General features: G+C 44.8%; 3 protein-coding genes across 3 annotated transcripts; 1 reads left to right on the top strand and 2 right to left on the bottom strand.

The window, feature by feature from the left end:
- Positions 1–2,760: 2,760 nt before the first annotated feature.
- Positions 2,761–3,657, top strand: LOC311314220 (free fatty acid receptor 2; the record flags this gene model as incomplete). Its single annotated transcript, XM_084444557.1, has 1 exon — positions 2,761–3,657. The coding sequence occupies one exon, from the start codon at positions 2,761–2,763 to the stop codon at positions 3,655–3,657; it is 897 nt and encodes a 298-aa protein (XP_084300683.1).
- A 471-nt stretch (positions 3,658–4,128) lies between these two features.
- Positions 4,129–5,490, bottom strand: lim2.5 (lens intrinsic membrane protein 2.5; the record flags this gene model as incomplete). Its single annotated transcript, XM_084445104.1, has 4 exons — positions 4,129–4,190; positions 4,385–4,519; positions 4,713–4,862; positions 5,316–5,490. The coding sequence occupies 4 exons, from the start codon at positions 5,488–5,490 to the stop codon at positions 4,129–4,131; spliced, it is 522 nt and encodes a 173-aa protein (XP_084301230.1).
- Positions 5,491–8,136: 2,646 nt separating this feature from the next.
- LOC311314219 (myelin-associated glycoprotein-like) lies at positions 8,137–15,089 on the bottom strand (the record flags this gene model as incomplete). The annotated part of the gene is made up of 10 exons (XM_084444556.1): positions 8,137–8,178; positions 9,872–9,931; positions 10,383–10,492; positions 10,840–11,106; positions 11,346–11,612; positions 12,236–12,505; positions 12,806–13,075; positions 13,517–13,810; positions 13,929–14,297; positions 15,056–15,089. 10 exons carry the CDS (start codon positions 15,087–15,089, stop codon positions 8,137–8,139), a joined length of 1,983 nt encoding a protein of 660 aa, XP_084300682.1.
- Positions 15,090–15,488: the final 399 nt, after the last annotated feature.

The following is a 15,488-nucleotide window of genomic DNA, read 5'->3' as shown; positions in this document are numbered from 1 at the left end:
CATATGAAAGAAACACAAGGTCTGCTTCCTTAAAAGACTCAAGACTCAAGAGCTGTTTGTTGCCATCTACTGTGTTATGGTTCACACATACTAGGAATCTGGCTAGGGTTAAGGCATACTCTGTTGTAGATGATGTAGGACAGGGTGTGGGACAGGACAGTGCAAAGACATGACAGTGCAAAATAGTACAAAAAAACAGTACAAAAACAGTACAAATACAAAATACAAAAAACAGTGCAACCAAATGCAGTGCAATGTACAAATTACAATATACTGCTAAAAATAAAAGGGGAGGCACAATTCCAGTTTATACAATGGTTCGTTCTGGTTCTTGATTCTAATTGGCTGGAAGCCGTGTTAAAATACTTTGTAACACACACCTGGGACGCATATCATTCCATTTTCAGTATTAATGTACCTCCTATTTGATCCAATGCATTGTAGTTGTTGTTGTTGCTTGGCAACCCTTTTGTTAGGGGAACTATTTTGCTCGGTGGAATTGAGGGAATGATGCTTCGTTTTGAATAAATGTTAATATTTTACATTGCTGTGTGTTTATTTTACACTAATAGCTGTGGTAACCGTTGTATAAAAGCAATAAACCACTCGAGGCACGAAGCGGAGTGCCTAAAACCCCCCTAGCTGTTATAAAATCACTATAACACACGGCCTCTCGTGGTTTATTGCTTAAATATACACTATGTACAGGATGAGGTTAATACAAAAGGGTTAATACCTTACGTTTATATGTTATAGTTACCAAGCTTTATACTTAATACATGTTAAGTCTCATTTAGAGCAATATGTCTGCCTATGTTGTCACTGTTGTCACAGACTCATAATGGACAATGCATTTTTTGTCTGTATTGCCTGAAATGTTTTACCATACAGAATGCTGTTTGAAGCGTATGTATCACTGGTGGGAATGTTTAACATGTACTCTGTAACTGCTAGTAATAAAAGTTCAAGTTTCCTAATTAATCAAAAATTAATTATAAGTTGTTGTTTTTACATGTAGACTTTACTTGTCGTCACTGTAAATGAGGGCAACTACAGTGTCCTTCGAGTTTAAGTAAATGGTAAATGGACTGCACTTATATAGCGCTTTTCCACCTTAGCAGCACTCAAAGCGCTTTACAATGGCCTCTCATTCACCCATTCACACACACACTCACGCCCCAATGGCGGAAGCTGCCATGCAAGGTGCTAACCTGCTCATTGGGAGCAATTTGGGGTTAGGTGCCTTGCTCAAGGACACTTCGACATGTGGACAGTCGGAGCTGGGATTCGAACCACTGACCCTTCGATCATTGAACGACCCACTCTACCGCTACAGCCGCCCCCGCAAAGGTTATTGAGCCGCCCCCGTAAGTAAAGGTTATTGAATTGAATTGAAAACCTGTCAGAATTAAAATGACAGTGCTGCAGTAATAGCAGCCCAGAGGCTGCTGACTGAGTCATTTGCGCTTCCCAATGATACTGATATCAGATGTACAGTAGGCTGACAACAACGTCACAGTTTTGCATAGTTGCATAGTTTTGCATATTTACCACATGCTCCACTGCCATTATTTACAAGCTTGGTGATGTCCTCAGATGTAGAGTAGAGCTCAATTTGGTCAGTCCGTCTTTATGCCTGATTATCATAAATGTAGGCTTAATTTTAGAGGTTCTGTTGGCCTTTAACTAAAAATGTTTTTGAAAAGATTCTCCACTACAACCAGGTAAGTTAAGTGAAGAGCTGATTTATTGTCCTCTATAATTTTGTATAACCTGTGATTTGCCAGTACTGTATTTGCCAGCAAAGTGCATGGACCTACTGTTTGTAAAACTACTATTCATACTGTAAAACTGCATGGTGGTTAACTGTTGGGATTATTGAAGTTGGTACTGTGTGACATTGTTTTGAGGTATATACTACTGATGTATATACCACTACTCAGGTATACCACAGGTTGTGCTGCGGTCATGTGCACGAGGCGCAGCCGAGTGCCGTCGACCAGCACAACCCGTGGTATATTAGCCATATACCACAGCCCTCAACTGAATTATTGCTTCAGTTCGGTTACATCATCAGTAGTATTTACCTCAAAACAATGTCATACAGTACCAACTTCAATAATTTATATTGGCCATATACCACACCCTCTCATGAGTTATTGCTTCAGTATATGAGGTATACACTACTACTGTACTACTACTACTACTACTACTACTACTACTACTACTACTACTACTAGGCTAGTGCACTGCACTATGGGTGTGAGGTGAGGGGTTGGACTGTGCCCTCCCCAAATGTCATGTTGCCCATTTATTACAATACTGTATGTCTGAGATACAACATTTTTGCATTATCCTCAAAAATACCATCCTGCAGTAGCTTGGGCACCAGCCCTCTGGTTCAACATGGTTTCATTGGAAATGTACGATTCATAACTGCATTTTGATGGTCGTTATGGGAAAATAAATTGTTGGAAATTAGGATAAGGAATGTACAATAGCATTACACATATTTGAGCTATATTGAGAACTGAGATGGCAATCTTTTTCTTTGACCTCTAGTCCCCACAGTGTATAATTTGCATTTCCACCACTATATACAGGTAAGAACCTGTTTTTACTGGCATATGTAGTACAGTAAACTACACATTGAACTTGTATTTACGTATGTTTACCTTGCCAGGCATTCATGGCTAGCCACTGAAACCATTGTACTGTTCTGTACTGACTTTTTGTCTCTGCATCTTCTGGTTCAGAGCTATGGAATACGTGGTGCAAAGTGAGGTCATTCTCTCCATCTACATCATCAGCTTCCTGTTTGGTCTCCCTGCCAACATCTTGGCGATGTACGCCTTCAGTGTGAAGATCCACGAGAAGCCCTGTCCAACCGACATCCTGCTCCTCAGCCTGACCCTGTCCGACATCCTCTTCCTCATCTTCCTGCCCTTCAAGATGCACGAGGCGGCCTCCGGCATGCTGTGGAACCTTCCAGAATTCCTGTGCTCCATCACTGCCTTCACCTTCTTCTCCACCATCTACACCAGCTCGCTGCTGCTGATGGCCGTCAGCGTTGTGCGCTACATCGCGCTGGCCTACCCCATCACCTATCACCGGCTCCAACATCCCGTTCATGCTGTCATTGCCAGTGTTATCATCTGGATCTTCTCCATGGCACACTGCAGCATCGTGATCATCTCCCAGGATCACCCGGCCGCTGTCCACAGCATTGCCGTGTGCTACGAGAACTTCACCGAAGAACAGTTGACCATCCTCCTTCCAGTACGGCTGGGGTCCTTCGTGGTCCTCTGCTTGGCGCCTCTCCTCGTCTGCGTCTTCTGCTACCTGAACTGCATCAGGATCGTGTACACGCAGCCGAGGATCAAAGCTGTGCAGAAGCGGAAGGCCATAGGAATGGCGCTGGGGACATTGGCTGTGTTCCTGGTGTGTGTGCTGCCTTATAACTTATCCCACATCGTGGGCTATTTCCAGGGCGTCAGCCCACCCTGGAGGTACTACACCCTGCTGCTCAGCACCTTCAACACCTGCCTGGACCCCATCGTCTTCTACTCCTCATCCTCCGCTCTTCGCACCACTGCTAAGAGGTCCATCTTTAAGGTGCTGGGACTGCACCTGATCCCCTTCCAAGGAGAACCATGACGCAAGAGCACAGAATGTATGGTTCAGGAAGTACATAATTTGATTTACGGGAAGGAAAATAGTTAGACATTGATCTACAAAACTAATACAGTAGCATTTTCAGTTGAATTCTTTGTTGCCTTAGACTTGCAGCCTGTACCTTTTGGTGCCAACCAAATTTGTATTTGGATACATAGATATGAAAACTTGTATTAATGACCACGACAAGATAATTGCTTAATTGATCATTAATTTCTTTTAGTAAAAGTGACAACTACAAAGGAACACATTTGACCTATGAAATTAAATAAACTTCTGAGGAACAATTAAACGTCTTTATTAATTTTTGGTTATGCATCTTCCATTCAACGTCTCTTTTCCAGTGTAACAATGGGTCTCTTGTTGAAAGTTTGATTCAACCCATTGACTCTTGACTTGCTGGGATGAAGGTCCCTATTCCAGCGGCTTCCGACGTGATTTCATCCCTCTCTTTTAGCGCGGGCCAGCCACTCTCCTACACTCATGCATCCTGTAGGCACACATGTAAAATATACCTGCAATACAAAGCAGAAATTACTTTAAATTACTTTAAATCCAAGGTGATTTATAGGAGAACAACTAAACCTGGACATTGATCTGTAACCTGGACATCGCCCACTCTATTTGCTCCAGTCAGTTTATTAACGATAAATACCCATGTTTCGGCGATCAGTGCTTTGGTCGGGGACATAGTCATGTCTTTATTTACCTGCAAAGAAGGTCATGAGCAGCGCCACCCAGCCTAGTATATAAGACCAGGAGAAACGCCAGTCACCAAAGCGCTTGCCCAGGAAGTTCACAGTCACCCCAGTGTAGATGGCCATTGCAAGCAGCACAAAGAGAGCTGGTGGAGGATAAAGAAGAGCACATATTGACATTTGCTGAACATTCAGCTGAACATTCCCCGATTCCCAGAATAACTTTGTTTACTTGACATGAATTTGTTTTGGGTTTGCATGTGACGCTATATGTTTTTTTGTGTGTTTATTTTGTGTGCATATGGATCTGTTTGCTTTATGATGTTGAGTGTGACTCACTGGAGACAAAGAACATGATCCCTGCTGCGAAGGAGCGGTTGAATCTCTCAAAAGCGGAGAAGTGGGCGAAGGAGAGGATCCCTGCGATGATGCCGGCGAAGCACGACATGGCCGACAGGATCATGAAGGCACGGGTAGCATTCCAGTAGGCTGAGGAGAGAGAGAACATTTAAAATGTAAAATTTTGTGAATTTAACATTAAGACAGTTTGTCAGCAATGTCCTCAATAAAACACAGTGATAAGTAGTAGGCTACACGTATTATCTTTTAACAGGAAGTGTGTTAATTCGTTCGTTCGTTCGTTCGTCCGTTCATTCATTCGTTCATTCGTTCATTCGTTCATTCGTTCATTTGTTCATTTGTTCATTCGTTCATTCGTTCCTTCGTTCCTTCGTTCGTTCCTTCCATCCTTTGTTCGTTCGTTCGTTCGTTCGTTCGTTCGTTCGTTCGTTCGTTCGTTCATTCATTCATTCATTCATTCATTCATTCATTCATTCATTCATTCATTCATTCATTCATTCCAAAGGAGACCTCTGGCCTCTACTGAGCCAGCTCTTCCAGCATGGTCTCCGGGCTCCAGGGGGCCCCAGGCGTCCCACTCACCGATGCTGTCCGTCTGCATGTAGCACTTCCCGGACATGCAGTACCTCCACAGGCCCTGGTGGGCGAAGCTGCCCGAAAGACGGTACTGCATCCAGTAGTCCGTCGCCGTGGAGACCACCAGCAGGATGTTCCCCACGATGGCGCAGAACAGGCCGCCTCCCATGAAGCTGTACATCCTGAGGGACACTGCGATGGCGGCGAGGCTCTGCACTCTATGGGTGTGGCGCGGCGGGGGGGGTAACCGTGGGGACAGGGGGTTAAAGGTGAGTAAACAAAGTCTTGCACGCCCGAGTTCTCTTGTGGACGGGGGTGTAGGAGATACGTGCAGGTCATAACATGTTGACTTCATCATCTTGAGAGATCCCCCGAGTTCAGTGTAGTGTGACCTATATCACATCATCGCAGAGTGCAGTGATAGTATTCCTACTCCTAACTAGATAGACTACATATGTAGTGATGACTTGTGCACAGAATGATCTGCATCAGTGGTGGAAATACAAGATAAGCTGTGGCTACGAACAAACTAGATAAAAACTGTGAGTGTAAAAAAAAAACATGCTTCCTTTTACAGTAATACTTAGAAATGTACATATGACACGTCAAACCCCTGACCACACGTGTGCTATAGGCTGTCTAGTTTCACAGTTAATTTAGCCACCCATGCACAGCAATAGAGGAAGCACTCACAGTGTACAGTTCACTGAACAAGTACTTTCTAATAACATAGCACACAACATTGTACACAAACACACATTGTACACAAACACTGTACACAAACACCTGACTCATAGACAAAAGCCCTGCTATCACTGAAATCCATTGATCCATCCATGGACATGTTTTTGAAATGTAAATAGAAGGGTAGATGTGTCTCACAGAGTATCAGCTTCAAACCAAACCCAACGAATGTGAGGCCCAATCCAGCGGTCACAAGACTGGACCAATGAGTGACAAGTCTCAGACAATTCCATTTCTAATACAACCATGTAGCCTACAAAAGCCTGGTCAGTCTCTTTTACTGTATACATGTGGTTGCTAACCAAACTTCTCCATGATCACAGATGGATCCTGTGTGCACTTCATCTACGCCATAAAGTATCAACATGTGCTAGCCTACATTGAACATCAACATATTCAGACAATGTACCGCTGTCAACAACACTAAACACGAGTGTAGGTGTTCAGCTCTGAGTGCAGGTTGGGTAACATGCTAATGAAAAAAATTATTCAGAGCCCTTCATACAGTAGCTACATCACTAGAACTGTCTAACGCTCAAAACAAGATTCTATCTTTAATTAGTACATGATGCCTTTCCATTTAAAAAAGTGAAAAGCGTTTTCCTAATTCGAAGGCTCCTTATTCCTTATTTTTAAAGGTATCCTCAGGATGCAGTCCTCCTGGTCCATCACTGTCCAACATGAATTCTGTGAATAATTCCACACATTCGTCCAGTTTATAATTCAAAACACTTCAAACTGTCACACAGCGGCAGGCCCGGGAAAAAGAGCAGGACCCTTCTTACCTGAATTCTTCAGGATAAATAAACCCTCTTAAGTGTCAACCTTTCCCCGGGGAAAGAGTGAGCGAGAGTACGATCCCGGAGTGAGCCAAACGTCAAAGAGGACCCCCTAGGCTGAATTCCAAAAAGTTATCCCCCCCGACTTTCTGTCGATGGAGGCAAAATCCTTTAAAACAATCGGCACAGAACAAATACACTTGAGCTGGTGGGCACCCAGGCATGTGACCCCCTCACATTGAGTCAGTGGACAGTGCTTTGGGTGGGGGGAGGGGGGGGGGCTGGTGTACCACTGTCCCCTTTTCTGTTGTTGGGTTAGATGTTCTGGAACTGTGGATGTGCAAAGGCTTGCAATACTGGGCCGGTCAATGCAACCTGCTGAAGTTGACACTTTCTTTCAGGGCAGAGGCGCTCTGTCATCTGGGACTGGGTGTGGCCATGATGGACAAACGCGTGTATGAAGTGCAGGCCATAATTCATACTTACCTCTCATGTATTAACACATGCTGCCACTCACATACTGTGTTCAGGTACTGTACATACACTGCCTCTCACATAAAATGTTCTTGCATTCACTGTACTGAGCCTCTCATGTCTAATGCTTTCACGTTCAACTGAACCTCACACACACACACACACACACACACACACACACACACACACACACACACACACACACACACACACACACACACACACACACACACACACACACACACACACAGACAATGTAAAAGCTCTTACACTTAAATTATATTCACATGCACATAAAATGCTCTAGCATTCGCCATTGAACACATGCTTATACAGTAAATGCTCTCACATAATACTAAAATGCTCACACGCATAGATTTTATTTCGTACACATACTGAAATTGATTGATTCACACTCGCTAAGGCCCTCCCTCACCCCACCCACCCCACCAACTCCCTACTGAAGACAACCTCCATATGTAATACATTTATGCCCAATTATGAAGAGGCAAGAGAAAAAATATATAAATAAAATAAAGAAATGACAAAAAGTATACCAATTATTTGGGTATATAAAACAAAACAGACAAAAAGAGTCAAACATGAGGAAAACATTTACAGCAACTATTTGCTTGCACATAAATAAAAAGATGTTTTGAATGAGTACAAAGAAGTAATAGATCTTAAAGACCCAGGTAGGCTGTTCCAGTCCAAAGGGGATTTATACATTTAAAGCTACTTCTACCACTTTCTTTAGAGATTTAGGTACAGTGAAGGAGGGATACTCAGTGTGTCTCAGGTGGTCATGTGCATTCACAAGTCAGAGCACCTTAGATTGAACCCAGCGTGGGCAAGTGAGGGTGGAAGGGATACTGACGAGCAACACAGTAACAGCTGTTACACTGCATACACAATGCGTATTACAGTAATGTGTGTGAGCTGATACACTACATTATTTGTGTATGAGTTGAAAAACAAATGTGTGTGAGAAAGATTTCAGTAGAAACGGCAGCAGGTAAATTGAAATGGAAGGCAGCTGAATCTGAAACACAATGATATTCTTTATCATTTTCAACAACGTTTCATAATTATAGTCATCATTTTACGAAGCATTATGGTGTTTTCAAATAAACAAGCACAAGACGTGAACCTTGTGTCTATGCTATAACTCTCGGCTATGGGTAGACCAAGCACTAAATGTATTAGTACAATGACTAAACATCTGTAAATACCAAATATACAGTATGCACTAAAGAAATTATGTAGCTGGCCTACAAGATCATATCTGAGCACAGGAAGTGATTTCAACGTTGCTACTGTTATCTCTCATAGCCCAGGATTTATAGACCTGCTTTAGACTAGCACTTTATATATATTGCAAACATAAACTGCATACTTAAAAAAGATTCTTCAGAGAAGTGTATCATACTATGCACAGTTAGAACACTTACATGGTGGCTTAAACTTTCACTCTGCAGTACCTCTTTGTCCATACACACACACACGCACACACGCACACGCACGCACGCACGCACGCACGCACGCACACACACACACACACACACACACGCATGCACACACAAATACACACACACGCGTACACTCACACACACACGGAAGCAGGCACACACACACACACAAACACACACATGCGCGCACACACACACACACACACACACACACACACACACACACACACACACACACACACACGCACGCACCCACTCATGCTATAGACACAGCAAAGTCATATGAACTCACTGGTGCTAAAATTCGAATTTATTTCAGCAAAAATCTAATATTGACAATTTATTCACCATTTTACACGTTGCACATTTATTACAATAGGTGAAGCAGTGGAGTTAAAGTAGTTAAAAAAGCAGATCAGACCAGAGTTGCGATTGAGGCAACAACATTATGTTACAGTAGCAGTGAAGATAGATGTTCAGTTGGTCTGTGCACCCACAAAACGAGTGAATTAGGTGCATCAGCTCAATTCCAGTGAACACGGGTCTCTGGCATACCTAAACACAATGAACGATTCAAGTGATTCTGGTGGTTCCAAGACAATACAATTATCCTTTCACGCGCTTCCTGATTTGTACAGTATCATGAGGTGTTTTCTACAGGCAAGGAAACCTCAACATTTCACACAGTATAATTCAGGGGTGTCAAACTCAAGGTCAAAAAAATATAATGTAACCTTATGTCAAAAATATAATGTAATCCGGCCTGCCAAATTCTTTTTAAAAATGTAATTTATGTTTTCTAGTTGTTTCATACCTATTCAAACTACCCATTCATACAATTGAAATAAAAACCCAATTTTATAGTATTGGAAATCTGGATGTTAGTAATGGAAATAAAAAACACCAGAAATATCATGCATTCTTGTTGTACTTACTGTAAATGTTGAAGTGGCCCTCCTATGATATGACAATACCAGCAGTGGCCCCAAGCCAATTTGAGTTTGACACCCCTGGTTTAATGTGCATAATGAAACTCTTCTTCACACATTAGGGCTGTGCTTGCATTACCTGGATCTTCTGTGATGTCACGTGTCACCTGTAGCACCCTGCTCAGCTCCACCTCATCCGGCGCCATGCCGCCATGTCTCTCCCTTCTCTGCAGGGAGAGGAAGGAAGGAAGGGAATTGAGGAAGGTGTGATCTAAAAATAACTAGAAAAACCGCGTAGCGGCTAAATGCCTCCGCCCAACAATGCAAGTTGCAGTTAACATTCAGTTGACCTTTGACATTTGAATACCAAAATCTAATCCAATTAATCTAATTAAGTCCAACTGGACATTTTGGCCAAATTTGTACAAATTCTGGTCAAGCCTTTCTTGAGATATCGTGTTCACTAGGCCAAAAACGCCTTTTGGGAGGTCACAGTGACCCTTGACCTTTGACCTTTGACCCCCACAATCTAAGCAGTTCATCCTTGAGTGCCAGTGAACATTTCTACCAAAGGGCATTAACAAGCATCATACGGACGCCTGGCGGAGGCATAAAAACAACAGTACCCAATAGTTGTGAAGAGAACCGCAGTCGAAGGCCTGTTATCTCACTGCTTACCTTTTGGTGGCGTAGCCTCTTGCAAACAACAAGAACAGAGATGAGCAGCAGTAGCAGCAGCGCTACAACGACTCCTCTATAGAGCAGGGCCCGCCAACCGGACCGCTCACCTGCTGGGTGAACAGGAAGCTCGTTAACACAAGTAGGGGCCTATCGCCCATCCGGCTGGCGGACTCCCTGAAGTTAACTTCTTAAACAGTTCATATTGCCCCCACCCCCCCATTGCTCTCTGTAAAGCACATTGTGTTGCCTCTGTGTATGAAATGCGCTATACAAACATAGTTTGATTTGATTTAATTTGATATTCATTAAACCAATATGCACATATTGTGAATTTGTTCACATCTGTGACGGATCAGATGCAGATCAGATCTAGTTTATATTATTTGAATGACACTTTGCTCTGCAATTTTTCATTGTAACTGAAATAATAATTCGAGAAGGCTGGGGAACTTGCCTATGAAGGGAAGCAGGAGGGAGGCACTCCCGTGCTCATTGGTTGCGTTGCAGAGGACACTGCCCGTGTCATCAGCCCCTCGCCCAATGAGAACCGACCTCAGGATGGTCCGGTCGAGCTGGTAGGTAATGTTGTGATTCTCGCGCTCCTGGATGCTCCGTGGTGTCCAGGTGACGTTGGCCACGGGGTGGGAGTCCACCTCACATTCACACCTGATGACCTCATCATTCACAGAACAAGAGGACAGGGGGAGGATGACTGGAGCATCTGAGAGAAGGAAAGGGGAGAGAGAGAGAGAGAGAGAGAGAGAGAGAGACAGAGAGAGAGAGAGAGAAAGAGAGAGAGAGAGAGAGAGAGAAAGAGAGAGAGAGAGAGAGAGAGAGAGAGAGAGAGAGAGAGAGAAAGAGAGAGAGAGCAGGGACGATACAAATCAATTAATTTGGCCTGGTCTCTATCAAAATGTGGAGACCTATGGCACATTAACAGGCAGAACACAGGACACCTACACTCCACGTTCACGGCCACGGCCGGAGAGCTGGTCTCTCCCATCTCGTTCCCCGCCGAGCAGCGGAACCTCGCGGCGCCTCTGGTCACCTCGGGGACGACCAGACTCCCAGAATCCTCTTTGAGCAGCGCCGCCTGTTCTCCGATGAGGCGGTACCAGCTGTAAGAGCTGGCTGGGGGGTGAGACTCAGCCAGACACGACAGAGTGATGGTATCTCCCTCCACAGGGCGGGTGGGCGTCTGGCTTATCGTCACGTCGGTAGGGGGGCCTGGGAATGCAACATGGACGAGAGGGTAACACTTTACAATAAGGGTACATTAATAAACATTAGTTAATGCATTATTAAACATTAAGTAACAGTGTCTAATGTCTCTATCAACCATTTAGTAATGTTATTTATGTTAACTAAGGTTAACTCACCTAACCCTAACCTTAACTAAGGTATTAATTAACATTAGTAACCTAACCTAACCCTAAATAAGCATCAGTTAACAGTTAACTAACTAACGTTTTTTGTGACCCTTATTGTAAAGTGTGACCGACGAGAGTAACAGCCTGTGATACATCAGATTCAGTTTGCCTTGACCGAGCATTGCTAGACGAATTGACTGCGTGTAACTCTCGGGAGACGAGGGCGTCGACTTTTAACGCCCGCACGCTTCCTGATTACAAAAAAGCAGTTTGCAATTCAGACCAGTCAAACTAGGAAACGTAGCCTACATTATAAGCAACGGCAACCAGATTGTCAGAGAAGCCTAGTAGCCTACTGCCCCCTTAGCAGTGCGCTACTGCCCCTTGTGGTTGCGGGTTGTAATATTATTTTACGCTCCCACTGTCGTTGTTGCACTGACCACATGGTTGGGCGAAGGATTGAGGTTTGGCTGAATGTACCTTTCACCAGGACTTTGAGGAGGCGTTCCACCTGACCGTAGGCGTTGCTGACCACGCAGGTCACGGACACGTTCTCATCGCCGCCTGTGGCGTCCCACGTCTCCTCCACCAGGTGCACCATGGGATAGATGGCCGAGGCAGAGCTGGAGACAGGGTGTCCATCCACTCTCCACAGCACCGTGGGGACGGGCCTGCCGTGGGCCCGGCACCGGCAGGACATGAAGCCCGTGTGGTAGGAGCAGACGGAACCGACCAAGATGGAGGGTTGGTCTGGAGATGGACCACAAACACGCAGGGAGGTGACGATCATAGCGATATGGACATAAAAACGCTTAGTCAGTGTAATGGTGGCCCAACAACAATCAGCCATCTATTCAAACCCGAAAATACATCTTTTCTTACTGGCTGATTGTTTTTATACAAGCATTTCATCACGTGGTACCCGACTAGATGCATCATAGACATGGCAAATAAACCGAATTGAACTTGACAACAGTGACAAAAATTGAACTTGACAACACCCAGGACGGGTGATATAGGCAATATCAATTCAGCTGTTATGGGACTCACACTCGGCAGTGACCAGGTATGCGGCGGAGGAGTTGGCGCTCCCCAGCGCGTTGATCGCAGTGCAGTGGAACGCGTTCTCATCCGGGTCGAGGCCCGCGATCGTGACGGTCATGGCGCTGTGGTCCAGCGCAACCGCCCGGTCGTTCTTCAGCCGATACCACAGGAAGGAGCCAGCGGGGGGGTTGGCGTCGCTGGCGCAGGTCAGTGTCACGTCAGTGCCGACCCGGACTACTTTCTGTTCCCCGGTGACGTACACTGACCTGGGGGCATCTGAGGAAGGAGGGTAGAGCAGAGAGGCAGCTGGTGAATGCTTAAAGCTTCCTGCTGGAAGTCAGAACAAACACTTTTATTACATTTCATTATCTCTGAATCATATCTTTAATCATGAAAAAATAACATATTAAAAAAATTAACACTGAAATTAATCTTTTTTTCAATGTATTTATTTATTTTTATTAATCGATTTTTGCTCAGCGGACCCAGTAGGCTACAGAGAGCAGGCAGCAGAGCTGCCATCTTGTTCCCGACCTCCAGAGCTAACTAGGGGTAGGGGTGAGTGGTGCGAGTTCACGAGCCAAGAAAACAAGTCGTGAGGAGTCTTCCCGTTAAAATTGAAAGTAATATTGTGTGAATCACTACCTCACGGGCCAAATGCAACGCAGCGTAATGGGTCATTTGTGGTCAGAACGGTACCAGGATGTAAACACTCACAGCTCACGTCCAGCACCACCCGTCCTGTGGCCGTTTGGCCTCCCGGGTGTGTGACGGTGCACGCCACCGTCTTCCCATGATCCTCTGCACTGGCTGTGAAGGTGATGGCGGAGAGGGTGTGCCACCTGCCCTCTCTCTCCTCCGTGTTGTTACCCCGTACTTCACCCCTCTGCTGCCCGAAAGATAGGGAGGGAGGGGAGGAGGGGCAGGAGTGAGTGACCTCACAGGAAATGCTGACCGCGTCTCCTTCCTTCTGATCCCCACTGATGGTCATCTGTGGTTCATCTGCTGTATCTGAAAAACAAAAACCCATCAATAATAGTGAAATAATCCATTTCTATTATCTTGTCCATTCAATAATAACAAAATGAAGACAAAAAGTCATATTCACAGTATAATTCTGTTGCGTTACCCGTTACCACCAAAGTCACCATTGTCCCAGAGTACTTGAAATCTGCATCCTCAATCCAGGGGTATATCTGCTGACTGTTGTGTTCTGCCAGCGTTCTGTTGATCAGCAGGCTGCACGTTCCGGTGGGGACCTGGCCCAGGAGAACGGTTCTTCCCCTGAACTCATCTATGACCTCCTGAGGCTTGGAGGTGCTGTACACCAGGGGCGAGTAGAACCTGGAGTACTGGTACCAGCTGGCGTCCTGGGGCATGTGATCGGCCGGGTGTGTGAAGGAGCAGGGGACGACCACGCAGGAGCCTGTCAACGCAGAGACTCCAGTAGGGACATCCACGTTCCACTCCTGACCGGTCACTAACGCACACCACAGCACTGGACGCAGACAGAAGGGGAGGAGTCAGTGACAATAAAGGGGAGTAGGAGAGAGTAAGATTGAAATAGTTGTATTTGTTTCAGTGTAGGGAGACACATCCGGAGGTGTCGTTGAGGGGGGGTGGGAGGGGGGTGGTATTCAGGGGGCCCCAGCTTGGATGGGAGCCCAGAAAACCGTCCGTAACTGATCAGTAAGGAACCCGGTGGAGCCCATCTCATGAGGCTAAAATTTTCCGGTGACACTGCTCCACGCGTACTGTGCGACACACTAAGGAGTGAGCTGGAAACACGACAGCTGTTGCTGAAGCTTTGGGAAATAAAACTGATACAATTTGAGAAATGCAGATCGTGCTCTAAAGGTTGGAAAGCTCACCCATACAGAAAATTCTTATGGCCGGTTAGATATATCAATACTTAATTTTACAACAAGTTATAAAAAGTAATAAGATATGGTGAAATTATTAGGCATATAAAACATACAGCACTGAGTAGTAACTATTATCTGTTAGTCAAATCAAATCAAACTTTATTTGTATAGCGCATTTCATACACAGAGGTAGCACAATGCGCTTTACAGAGAACAAGGGAGGTGGGCATACGTCCCACCCCTACATATTCCAGAGGGAAGCAAAAAACAAGTTTCACCCGGGGGCCAGAAAAGTGAGCTGTAAAAATTCTTCCCTGACCTCTCTCAATGAGACGATTGAGCGAGCTCCTGGAAAATGTTTGTCTATTGTAGTACTGTAGTGTATTTTTACCTTGGAAGTAGAGGGAAAGATGTCCGTGAAACATTCTCACTATCAACCTGTTAGGAAGATACAGTATCATTAAACAATTATTTCACATCAGACAGTTGATGTCATCCAGGCATTTACACTGTTCATATCTAGGGTATGCTGTGTACAAAGTAGTGAACAATAACTCAAAGGGACTGTGCCATCCACCAAATAACATATGAAATCACATGGCAAATGTTAAGCTTTGCAATACCACAGTATTCAGAGCATAAGCTTAAGCTTAAAGTTTATTTGTAACATGCACGGGTTACAAGTGTAGGGAGTACAGTGAAATTCTTACTTTGCGAGCCAAATATTACTAGGTTGAGTTTCAGAAGACATACCTCAAATGGACTGTGGTTTTCGTTGTCGTTTTCACAACTGCATTTGACACTTTGTGGCCCCTGAGTCTTCT

Source organism: Borostomias antarcticus (assembly GCF_949987555.1).
Source record: "Borostomias antarcticus genome assembly, chromosome: 10".
Classification (NCBI taxonomy): domain Eukaryota; kingdom Metazoa; phylum Chordata; class Actinopteri; order Stomiiformes; family Stomiidae; genus Borostomias; species Borostomias antarcticus.
This window is presented reverse-complemented; position numbering and strand designations above follow the sequence as displayed.